General features: G+C 59.4%; 1 protein-coding gene across 1 annotated transcript in view; it reads left to right on the forward strand.

The window, feature by feature from the left end:
- COL23A1 (collagen type XXIII alpha 1 chain) overlaps positions 1-17,784 on the forward strand; it is a 301,597-nt gene extending 283,813 nt beyond the window's left edge. The window contains 18 exon segments of the mRNA XM_032464925.1: positions 867-920; positions 1,407-1,469; positions 1,893-1,937; positions 3,338-3,415; positions 4,729-4,782; positions 5,432-5,476; positions 6,325-6,369; positions 6,371-6,415; positions 7,206-7,268; positions 7,578-7,634; positions 7,879-7,905; positions 8,830-8,892; positions 8,976-9,029; positions 9,236-9,262; positions 10,870-10,923; positions 11,215-11,301; positions 13,241-13,279; positions 13,714-17,784. Coding sequence (XP_032320816.1) covers positions 867-920; positions 1,407-1,469; positions 1,893-1,937; positions 3,338-3,415; positions 4,729-4,782; positions 5,432-5,476; positions 6,325-6,369; positions 6,371-6,415; positions 7,206-7,268; positions 7,578-7,634; positions 7,879-7,905; positions 8,830-8,892; positions 8,976-9,029; positions 9,236-9,262; positions 10,870-10,923; positions 11,215-11,301; positions 13,241-13,279; positions 13,714-13,716 — 903 coding nt within the window. The 3' untranslated portion in view covers positions 13,717-17,784.
- The last annotated feature ends 576 nt before the right edge of the window (positions 17,785-18,360 follow it).

The raw sequence follows: 18,360 nt of genomic DNA on the forward strand, positions 1-18,360 counted from the left end.
CTCTGTCTCTGTCTCTGCAGTCAGGATCTCATTCACTCACTCACTCACTCACTCACTCACTCACTCACTCTTAAAAAATATATCCAGTTACTCAAATGCATCAGATTTGTTCCCACATCAGGGTCCTGGACAGTGGTTCTCAAAGTGCGGTCCCTGGACCAGCAGTATCGGCATTACTGGGGGCTCATTAGACATGTGCATTTGGGGCCCGCCCCAGAGGCACTGAGCCAGACGCTGGGGGTGGGCCGGGCTCTGTCCCAGCAGCGCCCTGGGTGATGCCGACCTGCATTCAAGTCTGGGAACCAGTGACCCAGATTGATCGTCCCCCACCGCTGCCCAGGGCCGGGCCTCCTCCTCCTCCTGATGGCTTCAGCAAAACTATCCCCTCCTCCAGAGGACTGTCCCCAGCCACCTGCTGGAGCACACTCTCCCTGAGCCCCTCTCCGCCCTGCCATTCTCTTCTATTCTCTTCCCCACGTGGCGCTATGCATTTACCTGGATATTTCTTTGCCCTCGGCCTGCTCTGACCCTCTGCCTGGCCCGCAGAGGGCGCTCAGAGATGTTTGTTGATGGAACAAGTGAATTCCCTCTCCTTCACGCGCCCCCATCCATTCCTTCTGCGCACACCTACTGAGGCGTGTTCTGGGCTGGTGGGGACAGGGGACAGAGGCAGGTCTGACCCCATCCCTGCCCTAAAGGGATGAGGAGGGGAGGGTGTCACTGTCCCGACCCAGTGTGACCAGTACTGCCGCCAAGGGTGGGCTGGTATGCTGGGGAGTTTGGGGGGGCAGGTAGCCAACTGGCTGCCAGAGGCCCAGCCAGTGTGTCCAGGTCCAAGGGCTCAGCCTCTGCTGTTCTCTCCTCAGGGGCATGATGGGGCACCAGGCCAGCCAGGGGTCCCTGGACCCCCAGGGCCCAAGGTAGGTACATGCCCCTCCCCCGGTGGTCCCCCTGCCTCCCACCTCCCGGGTTCCTGTCTGCCTAGTAAAGCCCCTACCCGGCCCTTTCACATGATGGGCACAGAGGCTGATGACCAGGGCAGACCAGAGAGAGGCAGCAGGAAGGCCAGGGTCCCACTCACCATCAGCCTGGCAAGTCATCCAGGCCGTTACCCTCCCTCACACCCTCAAGTCTTCTGGTTCCCGTCTTAGGTGGCCCCACTCTGCCCTGTCCCCAGGCCAGGGACTGGGTGTCATCCTTGCTCCCCCAGCCTCTCAAGACCCCACCAAATCCTGGCCAGCCTGCCTCCAAACCAGCTGAGCCCCTGAGCTGCTCCAGCTATGCCCCAAGACCAGAGCAGACAGGTCCCCTGGGTGGGCGCAGGCACACTCTCAGAACACTCTGGAAGCCCGCAGACCCCCAGCCTCCCTCAGCGCTCTCTCACGGCGCACACACCTCTGTTGCAGGGCGAAGCGGGGAGCGCGGGGCCTCGGGGAGAGAATGGCCCGGATGGCGCCCCAGGACCCAAGGTGACGTCTCAGTTTGCCACTTTGGCTCCCTGAAGCCGCCCTCGTGAGGTGGAGATGCGGCTCCGCCTCTAATTCGCTCTTTCGGGCTGGGAGTCCAGGGAAAGCCCAGGGCCAGGGGACTTGTCTGACCGGCGGTCAGACGCTGGCACAGGGGGCGGGAGGCAGTGGGTCTGGGTGAGTGACAGGGCCTCCCGCCAGGCCTGCTGTGTGGCTAAGTAGCCTTGGGCGCTCAGCTCAGTGGCCCATCTCTACTGCAACATGGGGTCAGAGGGAAGTCTCGCAGGCCCACCTCAGGGAGCCCCATCCCTGGGGTGCCAGTCATGTGCAATCAGCCCTGCACCCTTTGGAAGAGGGGACTGGAGGGGGCGGGGGAACCTCTGGCTTCAGCTGTGCACACCTGGCTGCAGCCTTGTGTCTCCGCAGGGGGAGCCTGGCCACCCGGGAGCCGACGGAGCCACAGGGCCACGGGTAAGCAGCTCTCCTCCGGCCACAACCCTGGAGTCCGGGGGACTGGTTCCTTCCGAAGCCCCTGTCCCCCAGAGACCCCAGAACTGAGAGTCTTTTTTTTTTTTTTTAGTAAGAATTCACTGGTGATTTTTTTGCTTTTAATTTCATAATACATGCTTTTGGGAAAATGTTCAACTTTGGATGTGAAAATAAGGGCCCCATTCTCTCCCCTCCCCCTCTCCTCCCCAGGCGAGCGTCTGTCTTCCTAGACTCATTCTGGGCATATTCAGACCTTTAATAGACCCTGATCTGTCACACATGGCGTTACCCTACCGCCGTGGGACCCTCCCCGCAGCCCCCATCACAGTTCAGCCCTGTTGCTGGGCACAGCCACCACAGCTGGTCCCAGATCTTCTGTGATGAGCCCCTGTCAACACACCTTTAGGACCACATCCCCATCCTCGTTCTTGGCTCTGTGACCTCCAGCAGTCACATCCCCTCACACTCCCAGAAGCTGCCTTCCTCCTCCTCCAAAATACAGATCTAAGCCTGCAGCCTGGTCATGCAGGTAGCCCGGGACTGGATTAAGCATCGAGTGTGGGAATTCAGTGTACACATACGGTTCCAGGAAGGCCATGACCGTGGAGGCAGCTGGCAAGTGAGGCCCTGGCCTGGGTCTCTCTGTCCTGTGCACGGGGCTGGCCTCAGGCCCGGACCAAAATGCTCCCAGCCCCAGCTACTCTCCCAGTGGAGAAGAGCTGGGTGGGGAGGGGAGGTTCAAAGGGAAAGGGCAGGGCCCGTGGTGGCGCGCGTGCCCATGAGGACGGGTACGCGTGTGGACACACACACGAGCAGACACATACGTGTGGACACGTGCGTGGCTGGACAGTGCGCTCAGAACCAGGAGTGAATGGGAGCATCAGTGCCTGGTGTCTGCAGCCTTTACCTGAAGTCAGGAAACTGTGGTGTAAGGGCAAGAGCCAGCTGGCCAGGCTTTAATTACTACAGTGTTTGGGGGGGATTGGGTGCTTTGTTCGTTTAAAAAAATCTGCAGAATTTCACATCAAAATCAGGCTCTCCATTTTCCCTTGAGGACTCAGAGATGGGCCTCAGTGGGCTTCAGTTCCCACATGAAGGTAAATTACAGCCACCCCCAGACCCGGCTGGGGCTGTTCCTCAGTTGGCCCCAGGCCTCCCCCTTCCCTCGTGTCACCCCCGGCCTGGCCCTGGAGTGCTTAGTCAGTGAGCCAGCATGCCAATGCCCGAGGGAACAGGAGGAGACGCGGGGCTGGGGTCCAGCCAGGAGCCGGGTGAGAGCTGGCCCACGGCTCACAGGCCTGTGCGCAGCTGGGTCACTAGGTCCTCTGGGTGAGGCGCCTACCAAGCTCCTCCCTGACATTCTCCCTCCCTTCCCACCTCAGGGTCCCCCAGGCCTCAAGGGCGAGCAAGGAGACACGGTGGTGATTGACTACGATGGCAGGATCTTGGATGCCCTTAAGGTAGCCTTCCCGGTGGGCCCTGATAGGCCCTTGCTGTTCATTTCCTGGGGGAATAGCCACTTACTTGGTGTAAAAATACTTCACTTCTCTACACAAGGGACCAGGGGCAGCTTAACTCAAGGACCCCAACTTCACCAGGTGCCTGATAAGGAAATCAGTGCTGTGTGGAGACTGCACACTATGCTGAGAAGCTGCTGTGAAGGCGGCTGACGGGGCCCTGAGCTCCCCAGAGGCCAAGGCAAAAAGGGAAGCTCGCCCCTCGGGGACAGGAGGCAGGGCCTCCTGGGGAACACAGGCTGGTGGAACTGCGCCTGCCTAGACCTGCATGGTGTGGTGTGGTGTGATGTGACGCGGCCCAAGGGTGTGCATGGGCCTGGTTGTCCCAGACCGGCTGGGAGCTGCCTGGAGAAGCTCCATGAGTACAGAGAGGCGGGAAGTGGATTTCAGACGCCAGACAGGGATGATGGCTGGATTTGACAGGCCACAGGCAGACATAGAGGGATGAAATTGAAAAACACAAGGTGGGAGGCTAGCTGGGAAGTGGTGTGGAAGGTGGGAACGGCTGACGGCAGGGAGGTCCCCGGGGAGGCAGGTGCTGCGCCTCGGCATGGAGGAGCATGGGTGGAATGGAGGAAGGTTGGAAGATGAGGGACATCTCAGTGGAGGCACCAACAAGAAGGGGAAGGTTGGTGCGGGAAAGCAGAGGGAAGGGGCCTGGAGCTTGCTGGGCTGGGAGCTGGGTGGCTACAGCCTTGGTGAGGGGGAGTGAGTGTCGGGGGTGATGACAAGCCATGGTGGGCAGGGGGTCCTGCGGGAAGCCAAGGTCGAGATGGGAGCTGGGGAGTGAAGATACTTGGCAAGTGATCCCCTACCTGTGAGGCCAAGGGATGCCCCAGGGCCAGCAGGTGGCGGGCAGAGTTCATGGGAGAGGTCACTGTTGGGGATTCAATTTTTGGGTGGCCTTGAATGCCAGCAGAGGATTTAGGCCTGATTCTAGAGGCAATGGGGAGCCATCCCAGGATCTTGAGCAGGAGAGTGTTGTGAAGAAATCTATATGGGGGTGGGGAATGGCTCTGGGGCAGAGGGGTTCTGGGCGCCCCCGGGGCAGTAGACCTTGGTATCTTACCTGATGCCTGGTGCTGCCTGCCTGGCCTCCCCCGACACACAGGCCTGACCTGACTGGGTGGGAAGAGGGCCGTAAGGGCCACTGCTGCAGCCCAGCTGGGCTGGGACGTGGCCTCGGGATGGAGGGGTAGACGGGCAGTCATGGGGAGGCCCCACCTAAACACTAACCTCTTGACTTTCACACACAGGGTCCTCCTGGGCCACCGGGGCCACCAGGGCTGCCAGGGCTGCCCGGAGCCAAGGTCAGTGCAGGAGCAGCTGTGTGGCGCCCCAGGCCCCTGTCCCCAGGGCCTGCCCCCCTCCTCCCTGCCACGCTGCCCGTCTTCTCTCCCAGCGCCCCAGCCTGCCCTCCCAGGGCTCAGAGAACATGGCCTGCTCCTTCCTGACCAAGCTGGTGCCTTCTTCCTGGCCCTAGCTTCTCCCTGGGAAACCTCGTTCACATGAGTCATCCATAAACAGCCCCTCATGATGTCACAAAGTCCCGTAGGTTACATAGCTGTTCCTCCGGCCTGTGCGCATCTCTTACACCTGCCCGCTTGGCTCAGGAAAGGGAGCTGCAGACTTTGAAATCAGGGAGGGTCTGGTCCAGGCCATCGTCCCTAGGCTGTGTGGCCTGGAGCAGTGACTTAACTCTCCGAGTCTCAGCTTCTAAATCTATAACCTGCCAGCCTTTTATAGCCACGGGCTGCTCGTAGGGGCTGAGGAAACGGGGGAGAGAGGGTGGCCGGTGCCTGGCACTGTGCTGGGCACCCAGTGGGCACCTCCCTGAAGGTCCAACCGCAGGGACCCGACCCAGGGCCAGGGTGCTGGTCAGGGGAGGCAGCTCAGCCACAGATCCCTGCTGGGGGCTGTGGGACCCTGTGAACCCTCTTGCTGTCTGTTCCCTTCCAGGGCGAACTTGGACTGCCCGGGGCTCCCGGAATCGATGGAGAGAAGGTCTCTGGCCTTTCATTTCCTTGGTGATGCTAGTGCTTGGCGTCAGACTGTGTGTGTGTGTGTGTGTGTGTGTGTGCGCACGCACCTGCGCTAAGTCAGAGAAAGGCCACAGAACGGAGTGGACTCAAGCCTCTGTGCAAACCCTGGTGCTGCCCGTGGGCCTCAGGCAAGCTGCTTGCTTCTGGCAGCCTCGGTGCCTCACCCGCAGTGAAGATGGTTGACAGGGCTGCCGTGAGGGTAAAATAACTGTATGGAAAACACATCAGAGCAGTGCCCGGCGTGCGATAGCAAAGAGCCTTCAAATGCCAGCTAGTAGTGTCACGGCCGTTATCAGTGTGCCTGTGAGCACACACGTGTTTGTGGGATCCCACGTAGACACGACAGTGTCCGCGGGTGTCATTTGACACTCATGAGTGTGTCTTGAGGGCTGGGTCCCTGGTGTGTGCACGCCGCGATGTTACGCAGTTGGCTGAATGGGGGAGTGCAGGGGCTGGGTGACTGGGGCATGGCTGGTTGTATGTGGGGTTGGGGGCTCCCGCTTTTGGCTCCTGAGATGTGAGCACGGGGTTGGCCTCGAACCCCATATGTGCCCTCTCAGTGGCTGCCCAGTCCCACGCTCCACCCCCACTGCCCCAGCCTGCACCCCTGCTTGCAGTGAGGCAGGCCAGGTTGGGGGGTGCCCCTTCCCTGTCCCCGTCCAGGCCCCTCAGCTCATTTGCCACCTGGGCAAGAGGAGAGGACCCCCGAGGAGGAAGCAGGGGTCTGGCTTGGCCCGGACTAAGCTCTGGGGACCTGCCAGTGTGAGTAGGGGGGAAATGCCTTTTGACACCTTATTCTGTGGCTTTTAGGGTCCCAAAGGACAGAAAGGAGACCCAGGAGAGGCTGGGCCAGCCTGGACCTAAAGGGGAAGCAGGCGAGATGGGCCTGTCAGGCCTCCCAGTACGTGGCTGTGTGGGTCCCACCATGCTTGCTCCGTGTGGGGGGCCCGAGGTGGATGCATGCCCACCATGGCACCTGCCAGGGGCTGGGGCCCCGCTGTCCTGGTCTCAGCCCACCCCGGCCCATTGGGCCTTTGAAGAGACGCTCTGGGCTGCCCTGACTCCACAGAAGGTCCTACCCACCCCACCCCACCCCGCCGAGGCCTACTTAAAGGTGAAATAAGGAGGCCCCGCCCGGTGGGAGCAGTAGGCCGGGCGGTGGCTAGACCAGGAGCTCTGACCACCCAGGTTTGCATCCTGCTCCGTCTCTTACGGACTCTGGAACCCTGCTCAAGTGCCCTAACCTCCCTGGGCCTCAGTTTCCTCAGCTCTAAAATGGGGGTGATAATCTCCCACACCCACCAGGGAACACAGGAGCGGGGCAGAGAGTGGCTGACTGGCACCTGGTAAATACCCGCTGTCACCACTGTCGGGCGGCCACCGCTACCCACCCGTTGTCCATCCACAAGGCTCGCTCAGCCAGAGAGCTGGGGCCGGAGTTTGAACCCCGGGTCTTTGCTTCCAGAGCCCCTGGCTGCCCCGCTGCCCCACGAGAAACAGTTTATACTGCTGTTAACGTGCTCTCTGAGCACGTTTCCCCCTGATTTAGGAAAAACTGTTCTCAGCTGCAAAAGCCAACAGCCTTCCGGGCTTATTGCCCAGAAGCCTTATGGGGGAAGGAAGGGGAGGTGCTGAACGGGCGGTGATTTTGGTGATGGACAGAAAGGGTTCAAGGCTGCCCTGTCCTGCAGGGCACCGACGGCCCCAAGGGGGAGAAGGGAGAGCCGGCATCTGACAGCCTACAGGAGAGCCTGGTAAGGGGCTGCTGAGGGTCTCTGCGCAACACCCAGCCCCAGCCGCTGGGGCCCCAAGCTTTGGGACAACAAGGGCCATCTGGCCTGCCCATGCCCAGGGCGGTGAGGGAGGGGGAGGGGAGCCTGGGGCCTGTCTTTGAACCCAAAGGCCGGCACTGGGTCCCTCCCCAGGCAGCGCCTGCCGCCGGGCAGGGGGGAGCCTCAGTTGGGTGGCTCAGCCCCGGGGGCGTGCTCCTCCAAAGGGTGGCGAACTCAAGTGTGGGCAGGTGAGGGGTAATGGGGCGATAATCCACCTCTGACCCTTTCTAGGCCCAAATCATAGTGGAGCCAGGGCCCCCAGGCCCGCCTGGTCCCCCAGGCCCCATGGTAAGAACATCTGGCTTGAAGCAGCTGGGATGTGGAGAGGGTGTGGGCCCAGGCCCAGGGAGGACAGGGTACCCCAGTGGGGGAGGGGGCGCATCAGGCCGGGAGGGCAGACCCCAGGTCTGGGCTTGGGAGGCGGCAGAGGGCGGGGTCACAGGGGCCAGTGAATGGCCTGCAAGCCTTTGTGGTCCAGAGGTCTGGACCCAGCTTGATGGCCTTTCTGATCTGCTTTCTCCTCCTCCCCCAGGGCCTTCAGGGAATTCAGGGTCCCAAGGTAAGTTTTGGAGCGTGGATGAGAACCCCCCTACTCTCTGCAGGCTCACGGCCTAGACGGTTCCAAAAAGTCTTGCTAGTAAGCAAAGTCAGGGCCCCACACTGGCCCCAGACCAGCCCTGCGCCTTCCCGGGGCCTGACCATTCCCAGTCGCCTGTGGAATAACCTCCCTGATGTCCTCAGAGCTGGGACTCCCCAGACCCCACACTTGACATCTCCATTCCTTGCTCCCTCCCCCCCCGCCCCCCCACGTGCACATCTGTCTCCCAAGTGCCCGCAGCCTGGATGTAAAGTCTTGGGTTCGGCGTGTATTACATAATGCCATGTCTTCTACTCTTAAATTAAAACCTTGAGTGTGGCCTGCCCATGTGCCCTGTCGCGGGGAAGCCAGCTGGGCTCACTGCATCCCTCACGTTTACCCTGGGGGAGGGCACATCTCTGCCTCCCCAGCTCGGACGCGGAAGAGGGCCTCAGAGTCATGGAATCCCAGAGCCCGGTGGGGCTGAGCATGTGGCCTGACCAGATGTGCTGCTTCTGGTTCTGTTTTGTCCCGAGGCCTCCCCAGATCATGTTCAGAAGAGGCAGCTGCTGGCAGGGACGGGGTCCAAGCCTGGGGCTCAGAATCCCAGTTGCTACTCAGCCCTGCCACTTGCTGGCTGTGTGGCTGGACCCGTCCCTGCTGGTCCCTGTGCCTCTCTTTCCTCATCTGTGAAGTGGGTGTGACCACAGCGGCCTTCCACGGTTACTGAGGGAGCCCGTATGTGGGAAACTGGAAAGTCCACACACCCGCAGCTCTTCCCGATTGTTGGCACAGGAAGGAGGGTCTGCCCCTCTGACCTGCACACTTCGGTTCCCACTCAGGCCCCAAACCCCCTGTCCTGCCGTCTATCTGGCCCCCTAACTGATGTCTCCCCTTTACTCCCAGGGCTTGGACGGAGCAAAGGGAGAGAAGGGTGCATCGGGCGAGAGAGGCCCCAGCGGCCTGCCTGTGAGTGTCATGAGCCTTATTTGTCCTTCGAGGTGCTAATCTCTGTGACTGTCATGCCTCTTAACGCACTCCTTTCCCCCCAGGGGCCGGCTGGCCCGCCAGGCCTCATTGGGCTGCCAGGAACCAAAGGAGAGAAGGTAACCGGCTTCCTTTAATGCTCCCCCGAATGTGGCTCCATGCCTGTGGTGTCACTCAGCCCGGGGGGCGCAACCCCTGCACTCTGCTGGTCCCCAAGGCCAGACTTCAGGTTCTGTGGACCAGCCACTGGACCGAGCTTGCCAGCAGCTCTTCTCCCAGCGCCCCCTCCTCAGCCCCCTCACATCTCCTCTTTGTCTTCCCTCAGGGCAGGCCCGGGGAGCCAGGACTCGATGTGAGTACCTCAGCGTTCACCATGACCAGGCCCCTCCCTTGTGTCGCGTTTGTCCCCATACTGCCCACACAGTAATCTGGTCTGGTTGGCTTTCCCCATGGCTGGGACGACAAGTGATGGGTCCCCTCTGTGTCCCCAGTGCTGTGTCCAATGCACAGCCCAGGGAAGGTGCTTTATTGATAGATGGATGATAGATAGAGGATGGAGGATGGGTGGGTGGATGATGGATGGACAGATGGATGAATGATAGATGAATAGTTAATGGGTGGAGGATGGTAGAGGATGGACGGAGGATGGGTGGATGAAGGATGGATGGATGGACAACAGACGAATGATTGATAGGTGGATACACGAATGATGGATGGTGGATAGATGAATAATAAATGAATAGACGGATGGAGGATGGATGGATGGCCCATTGGAGCAGGGGGGCGGGAAGAGCAGTGAGGAGCCTGTTGAAACATCCTGGTGAGAAGTGACGAGGCTTCAGCTAGGGCAGCATTATGGGAAGGAGAGGAAGAGAAGTATGAACTGAGCACTGATTGGGTCAAGTGTCTTTTGGTTGCAAGAGACAGAAAACCCAATTTAAACTGGTTTAAACTGACTCATAACTGAAAAATCCCAACCCAGGGCTCAGATGTGTCAGCGCAGCCGAACCTCTCACCCTCTCTTGTCTCTGCAGTACAGGGCCACGTGGAGAAGCACCAGGTTTGGTCGGGAGGCAGAAAGGACTGAGGGAAAAGCCTAGGCCAGGGCTTTTATTGGGGTTTCCACGGGCAAGGCAGGGCAGGGCGGGTAAACGGTTTGGGGCTGGCTAGTCTGAATAATCCTGGCAGGCTTCGGGTGATGGGGGTGTTCTCCCGTTGCCTGCTCCCTGGCCCTGGATGATTTGGGGTGGGGGAATCGCTGACTCAGTGTGTGAGAGTTAAAGGGGCAGGTTGGGGGACCGGCTGGTCTGCTTCTGAAAGCCATGCTCCCAGACTCGCCCTTTGCTCTCCCTAAGAATTGGCTAGCCCTGGGGGAGGCAGGCTCTCCCCGGCCAGCAAAATTTCAAGGATATTAATACATCGTAAAATATAGAAAGTAAACTACGAAAAGAACACAAGAGGGAACACGTCAAATCTGTTTTTCTGGCCCCAGCGTTCAGCCCGCAGCCCAGTTCCTAGTGGATGCTTAGAAATGGTTGGGTACATGGACAGATGGACAAATGGATGGGTGGGTGGACAAGAGTTTCAGCCAAGGGCAGAGAACAGAGGTCACCATTTCTTGATCTGCTGAAGAGGGTGACACAAACGTCCGTGAGTTTCCTGGGTCTATGTCCCCAGCCAAGCCTGGGCCAGTGCCTGCTGCACTGGACCTTAGAGAAAGCCCTTGGTAGCTGTTCTGCCTGAGAGCTTCCCTCCAGAAACGCCAGCAGTTCTCCTTTCAGAGGACGCGGTGCTGGTGTCCCAAACGCACGCTTTTCTCTAAATCAGCCCTGTACCCAGCCTCTGTGCCACCTGGGAGCTGGGGCCGGGCCAGCTTGTACCACGAATGTGCATGGAGGGAAGGGGCAGAGATGAACCGCAAACCTCGCTTGCACGTTTAACTTTCCATCCTTTTGTCAGGGTTTCCCTGGACCCCGAGGAGAGAAAGGCGACCAGAGCGAGCGTGGAGAGAAGGTGGGGGAAGCAGAGAGAAGGTGGGGGGCAGCTGGAGAGGAGGTGGGGACAGGAGGACAGAGGGAGGGTAGCCAGCGAAGAGAAGGAGGGGCAGGTGGGAAGGAAAGGACACGGGAGGCAGGAAGCAGGCAGACAGAAGGTGGGATGGGGGGAGGAGGAGGAGCAGGGAGGCTGGGATGAGGCAGCAGGGCAGGGGTGGCTGCCGGACCCCCAGGCCCGTCTCTCTGAGAGGCCTTGGAGGTGCCCTGGGCTTGGCAGCCAGGAACATCCCCCATCTCCCTTCGTGCACAGGGGGAGCGCGGTGTCCCCGGTCGGAAAGGAATGAAAGGCCAGAAGGGCGAGCCAGGACCCCCAGGCCTGGACCAGCCGTGTCCTGTGGTATGTGTTAGTGCAGGGTGGGAGCCCAACCCAGGTCTTCGCCGCCGCCTCCTGCCAGGGTGGGGCGCCCGCCTTCCCTGTCCTCAGAGCTCAGTTGCAAGTCCCTGAGGTCCCACGGGCCCCGCCCCAGGATGCCCACACTGCTGGGGCCACCCCTTCTGTCTCTGCAGTCATGGATGCGCCCCTTGCCCTGGGCTTGACCCCTCCATGGGCACGGCTTGGGGACCCCTCTACAGAGATGGAGGCCTGGCCAGGTCACTGCTCCTCTTTACTCATCTTCCTCAGGTGTGAAGTGGGGTGGGACCGCCCTCACCTCTCTGGGAGTCTGTCCTGTCCCAGAGGAGGCTTCTGCCCGTCTGGGCAGCCCCACACCCACCCCTGCATCTCCTCCACGTGCCCCAGAACCCCTTGCCTCCACAGCCTTTCTTTCCCTGCTTTTTTACAACATCCTTTGATGGCTCACCAGACCCAGTGCCTGAAATCATCAAAGTTCAGTTCTCTTTTTCTAGAAGGCAGGGAGGGTTTAGCTGTCAGACTCCTCCAGTGGAACTCGGAAAAGTCAGGAGAAACAAAACAGCTGAGTTTCCATACTGAAACTGACTAGATACTCACATCCGACCACCACAGCCAGGGGCATGGAGAGAGGAGCCTCCTGCCGTGATGTGTATGGCCCCCTTCCAAAGGGGGTCAGGGCCGGGGACCCCAGAGGCCCAGCCCCCTGACCTTGGGTGGGTTAGTTTAGTCCTCCATTCCTCAGTCTCCTCATCCGTGCAGTGGGTATGTTAAACCCTACCTCCAGATGGTTTTGAGGAGGAAAGGCACACACTGAGAGGGCCAGGGATAGCAGACAGATCGGGTGGCCCAGCCTCGCAGCTCAGGCCCTGGGCCAAGACTTCCCTCTGAGTCATTAAGCCTTTGTCTTTGAAACAGGAGAATCCTAAATGTGGAGGCAGGCGTGGGGCGCCGGGCTCCAGGGGCCTGGCGAGGGGCAGCGGGCCCTGCCCTGCGGTACGCGGTCTGGCCTGCGGTGTGCTGTGTGGTGTGCTGTGCTGTGCTGTGCGCTGTGCTGTGTGCTCTGGGAGGCCTGTGCCCGCTGCCCTGGCCCACCTTCCTCCATCCCGCCTTCCTTTCCATTTCTTCCCCTCCCCCCACTTCCTGTTAGGTCCCAGCCTGTGTCCCCGGTGAATGCACTGGAGTTCTGGGGGGCATGGTCCCCGTGTCTGGTGTCTGGCGTCTGCCCGTGTGCTTCCGAATGGAGTGAACTGTTGTCCACCACAGCATCCCGCAGGGATGCTAGGCTGACTGACGACGGGTCTGCCTTTGTCCCTCTCTGGCTCCCCACCTCCAGGCCGTCTGAGAAAACCCACCCCCCTGCCTGTGACAGTCCCCACTCCAACCTGCCCACACACACCTCCCCACCCCAGCCCAGCTTCCACCCTGAGCTCAGCCTACCCTGTCTGCCACTCGGATCCAGACACAGGGACCAGGACAGGCCAGAGGGGAATCCCACTTCCTGGACTGTCCTCAAACACATCCTGAAGGCTCTTAGGTCCCCAGTGTGAGGAGCAGAGCCACTGTCACAGCTGCCAGGCAGCAAAGCCATGCAGCCCCTGGGTAGGGCCGGGGCCAGGCCCTGCTTCCAGCCCACAGACGTCCTGCACGATGCCCAGTACTCCGCAGTGTCCTGGTTCTGCCCACAGCACCCATGTCCCAGCAAAGCCCACGAGGGTGCACTTGGAACGAGGACAGTGAGGGCTGTTGTGCCCTGTGACTCTCCACCAGCTGGACAGGGCAGGCATCGGGCCCTGCCTCAGTGGGTCCAGTGGCCTCACATGGCAATTCCCAGGGCTGCAGCTCCCAACGCCCGGGGCAGGAGTGTGTGGAGCACAGAAATCTGACCAGCCCCCATCCCTGTCACTGAAACCTTCTTCCTTTCCAGGGCCCCGACGGGCTGCCCGTGCCTGGCTGCTGGCATAAGGTACCTTGCTGGGAAGAATGTCCAGGGCAGGCTGGGAGGAGCTGGGACCAAAGGGGCCCCTGGGGCTGGGTGTCTGCCGCTCCCCGGGCTGCGACCGAACAGCCAGGTCTCCCTGGATGACTCTAGTTGTGACTCTCCTGTCTTGGGGCCCAGGGCCTGTGGCTGTGGTCCTGGGTGATTGTGCACAGCCCAGCCTGTGGGTCACTCAGGGCTCACTCAGCTCCTTGCCCAGCCATTGCAAAGCCATCAGCACCCGCTGAGGCTCTGTCTAAACCCCACCCCCCAGAGGGGGTGGAATCCAGGAGGCTGGGAGGAAGGGATTCGGTGCGCACCTGTTCCTGAGGAAGTGGGCAGGGTGGGGAGAGCTCGGCCCAGGGCAGGGCCTCCGGGGCCTCCCTGCGCCGCCTCACCTTCACTTTTCCCTCCTTTTCCAGTGATCCCCAGCACACAGCTGACAACCTGTACAGATCCGTGTGGACATTTTTAATTTTTGTAAAAACAAAACAGTAATATATTGATCTTTTTTTTCACGGGCTGCACCACCATCCCTGTGGCCTTTTAACATTTGAGAGTGTGCCCGGCCCAGCCCCAGAACGCTCAGCATGTGAAGCTGGTGGGAACATGGACAGGCCCAGTGGGGGCACGACGTACTTGAGGGCCACCTGCGGGACTTGGCTTTCCCGGGAAGGATCCGGGCCCAGGAGAGGTTGCAAAGACGCCGGCCAGGTTAGGCCTTCAGTCACCTGATCAGCAGAGACTCTGGCTGTCCTGCTGCCCAGGGCCCACCCCATCCAAAAAGGCTCAGGGCACGGATGGCCAAGGCAGCTGCTCCAGGCCTCTCTGGCCTCGGCACTCAGCCACAGCCAGCTGCCCATCCCTTGGGCCCACCGCCTGGGCCCTGATTCATCAGAGCAGGGCAGGACTCATGCCCAGCACTTGCAGCCGGACACTGGGAGCTGTGGGAAGCACCCCAAGCAGGTGGAGCTCCCACCGAGTTCCGCAGGCCTCAGGAAGCAGCCTGCCTGCTGTGAGGACAAGCATCCTGTGTCCAGGAGGAGAGGCCCAGCGCTATGATCGCCACCGTGTGGACCCAGCTGCGGGGAGCCCTATGATCCCCGAGTGTGGAGGGCAGCAGGTCCCAGGCTGGGTGTCTGCCGCTTCCTGTCTATCTCCACGCCCCTCCAGAGCAGGGACATGATGGGACTGATGAGATGGACCTCCAGCTCAGAGTTTGGGTCTCACTGGCCCCAAGTCTCCCAGCCAGGGGAACTCTGGCCAAAAATGAGTGTGCAGATGAAGAGAGCCTCAGGGCTGGCTCCAGGCAGGCCTGAGTAGGGGGCCTGTGACCCGAGCTAGTGACCCTCTGAGAAGCGGCTGCCCCACCTCTGACAAGGGTTCCCAGCCACCACCTCTGACCCGGCCACTTGCCTGCCCGCTGTGTAGACAGATACTGTTGCGTGTAGTAAACCACAGATGTGCGTCTGGGTGTGCCTGTCCTTGCAGACTGCCCCTGGCACCACCACCAAGCGAGCTTTCAGCCTGGCCTTCGCTAGGTGGGGAGGGATAAGGGGACTGTCCCTGGGCCGGAGCCACCCCAGAAACCAGAGGAAGTAGCTCAGAGTCAGGGCAAAGATGGGGCTTGGCGTTGTGAAGACGAAGACTCAAGGCACGGCCCTGCCATGCTGCCACCCGAGCCCCCTTGTCCAGCCACCCGAATTACCAAGCCCCTGTGTGGCCTCTGACCGCTGCATAACAAAGCACCCCCAAATCTTCTGCCTTAAAACAGTGAGCCTTTCTACTTGTCTCTCACAGCTCTGGGGTAATGGGCTCAGCTGGGTGGTTGTGGCTCAGACTTGCCACACCTGCTGGTTGATGCTGGCTGTCAGCTGGGACCCCCGATGGCCAGGACACCTCTGTGTGTGTGTGTGTGTGTGTGTGTGTGTGTGTGTGTGTGTGTGGTCTGGGCTTCCTCACAGCATGGCTGCCAGATTCCCAGGTAGACCTCAGTCACCTTTTATGGCCAAGCCTCAGAGGTCAGGTGGTGTCACTTTCTGCCAAGATCACAGGTTCACCCTCATTCATCACCCTCATTCAAGGGATAACTGTTGACATTGCATTTTAAAGAGAAAATGTGGGGTAGGCGATCTTTCATCAGCCGTCCTAGAAAATTCAACCTGTCACTTCGTTGACGCTTACACTCAGACTGTGGTCTGGGGAGAAGCAACTGGGCGGAACACATGAAGAACCTAGGACAGGTGGAGCACCCAGAAGCGACCACAGTCGTGAGTTCCCTGTCTCCTCCTCACTCCAAGACAAAGCCAGTGCCACAGTCTTACAGCGTATTTCTACATCTCTCATCCCAGCTGGTCTTTACAACAGTCCCAAGAGAGGGACTCAGTGAACGTGCCCATTTCTCAGATGGCAAAATCGAGCACACCCGGGGCGGTATAGACAAGAAGAGGCCTGCAGTGACAGTGTCTCAGCCTTCTTCCTCCAAGGACTGAGGCCCAAGGAGGCCACACTATGGGTAGTATGGGTAGTTTCCCCCCCAGACCCCGCTATGTGGCCTCCTCGCTAAGCAAGAGGCCCAGCCATCTGCTGGCTAAGGAGAAAGAAAGCCCCCACTTCTGTTTCCCTCAGTTACTGGCACTAAGTGGAAGTCGTGTGGGTCACCAGGGAAGCCATAGTGTGAAAAGAAAGAGAAACATGGTGAGGCTGTGATGACTGATGGAGGCTACTGGGCGTCCAAGTGTCCTCTGGAGTTCTGGCGTCACCGCACCAAGCCACTGCACACTACAATTTGTAATTTGCTCCTCCCTGCACCCAGGAACCTCACCGGATCCCCTCTCCAACCCTGTGAAAGACAAGACCACTTTGGTTGGTGTCCCTATTTCTGCTTTACATGTGGGAAAAGTGGGGCTCTGAGGGGTAAGTCCCCTGCCCAGGGATACGCAGCCAGGACGTGGTAGCAGGTGTAGGACAGGACCCAGGCTCTTGGGTGTCCTCCAGTTTGTCTCTCTGAAATTGCTTGGCAGGGCATGGAGTCTGTGGGCAGGGCCATGATGCTGGGTGACTGGCAGGCAGATCCTCATGAGGGTAGAAGCCACAAGTACCCCGACTTCCCCAGATAATCCAGGAGGTCCTTTCCAGTGCCATCCAGCAGGACAGGGCCATTCATGGCTCACTGCTGCCCTCTTGTGGCCTCATGCTGTGTATTCTTAGGTCTGCAAACTTCAAAATTTAAAGTGCAGAGTACTCTAAGAGCTTAGAGTAGGGTCAAGAAACTACAGAAGAGTGAATGACTTGCTAAGGTCCCAGCTGAGACACTGCGGAGCACCTTGCCTTGCAGCTGAGCTTCAGGGATTGAGGGGCTCATGTCCCCCTGCCAAGAGGGCAGCTGTGCCCCACACTAGCCCCTTCCAGAAGTGAGGAAAGCACATTTACTGAGCCCCGCCGTGTGCCACGGCAGCTAAACTAATTACAAGGATGACTGTTCCCCTTTTGCAGATGAAACTGAGGCCCGAGAGGAGTGGGCTTGCCCAGGCCTCCTTCCTCCTCATCCCCAGGATACAGCTAGAAATGCACGGGATGCTTTCAGTCATCACAATGGTCGGGGGAACACTCCTGGTACTGGTGGGTAGGGCGATGGATAGCAGACATCTGAGACGCAGGAGACAGTCCTGCCCAATGATAAATCATCTAAGAATGTAACACCCGCGTTGAGAAACAGCTTGCCCTGGCTTCAAGTCTTGACTCAGCTACTTCCTCGTACCCCCTGCCCTCTTGGCCTCCAGTAGCACCTCAAAGGTCAGGCATGAGATGATGGACAGAGGCATGCTTTGCATGGGGCCAGAGGAAGGAAAGAGTGGGCTCTTCTGAACAGGAAGAACGGGAGTCTTCCTGGAGTTGTCCTGCCCCTGTTGGAGATACTCTTGGCCCAGGAAATGGCCCAGCTTGGTCTGACCTCCAACCTCCTGACCCTGGACATCCTGGGAGTGAACTGGGCCTGACTGCGGCCTTCTCACCCTCTACCCTGAGGCAGGAGAAGTCTCTGTGCCAACCTGACTTCTCTGAGCTGCTCTGGGCCACAAGATAGGCTTGTGTTTGGGCTCAAGATAGGGCCAAAGATGGGCTTCACACAGGACTCTCAGTCTCCCTCTGCCACACACACACACACACACACACACACACACACAACACATACACAAACATACACAAACATTCACATTGCATTTAAAGCTGGTCACAAGCAACCTCTCTTGGTCAACTTGGGAGGGATTTTTTTTTTCACGAAGTCATACCTAAGGTTCAATTCAGCTTTATAATTTAAAGGAAGAAACTCCATTCAGTTTGCAAAGACGAAAAAGTTCTGGAGATGGATGGTGGTGATGGGTGCACGTGAGGTACTTAATGCCACTGAATGTGTACACTTAAACATGTTAAAAATGGTAAATTTTATGTTATGTACATGTTACCACAATAAAGAAACTCCAAATGTTCTTTAATAAATGCCTTAAACATTTTACACTTGCACGGGGGAAAGATGAAGAAATCAGCAACAAGGGGGCAAAGCAAAGAGCTGAGAATCGTGAAGAGGTGGCAGGAGGGACAGCAGGAGCCTCCCCTGCCCCAGCCTGCCCAAGTCACCCCGCTCAGGCTGCAACCTCGCGCCCTTGTTCTAGGGTTCACCAAGGCAGAGAGCCCCATAAGGGGATACCTCTCTGCTCTCGCGGCTTCCCACGTTTTTCCTCTCGCTCTCTGGAGTTGGGAGTCCAGATTCTGAGGCACACTTAGCTCTGTGTCTGAGAGCAAAGCCTGCTCCCTTTACTGGCCATGAGTAAGGCTCCAGAGTCCCTCCAATTCCCCTCCCGCCTAAGCACTGTAAGATTCTCTTAGCGTTGCTACACCTCGGCTTCACCCTGCCTGGATTCCAGCAGGAGTCCTGGAGGTCGTGCCCATGACCTCCTCCGCCGGCCCCAGCAGTGGCCTTGTGCCCTCCTTCTGCCCTTCCTGCGGCTCCTTCACGGGGCTGGGAAGCCCCGCGTCCTGCTCCTGCACTTCACCTGCCCCGAGGCTCCGGC

This window comes from Camelus ferus, chromosome 22 (genome assembly GCF_009834535.1).
Source record: "Camelus ferus isolate YT-003-E chromosome 22, BCGSAC_Cfer_1.0, whole genome shotgun sequence".
NCBI classification, from domain to species: domain Eukaryota; kingdom Metazoa; phylum Chordata; class Mammalia; order Artiodactyla; family Camelidae; genus Camelus; species Camelus ferus.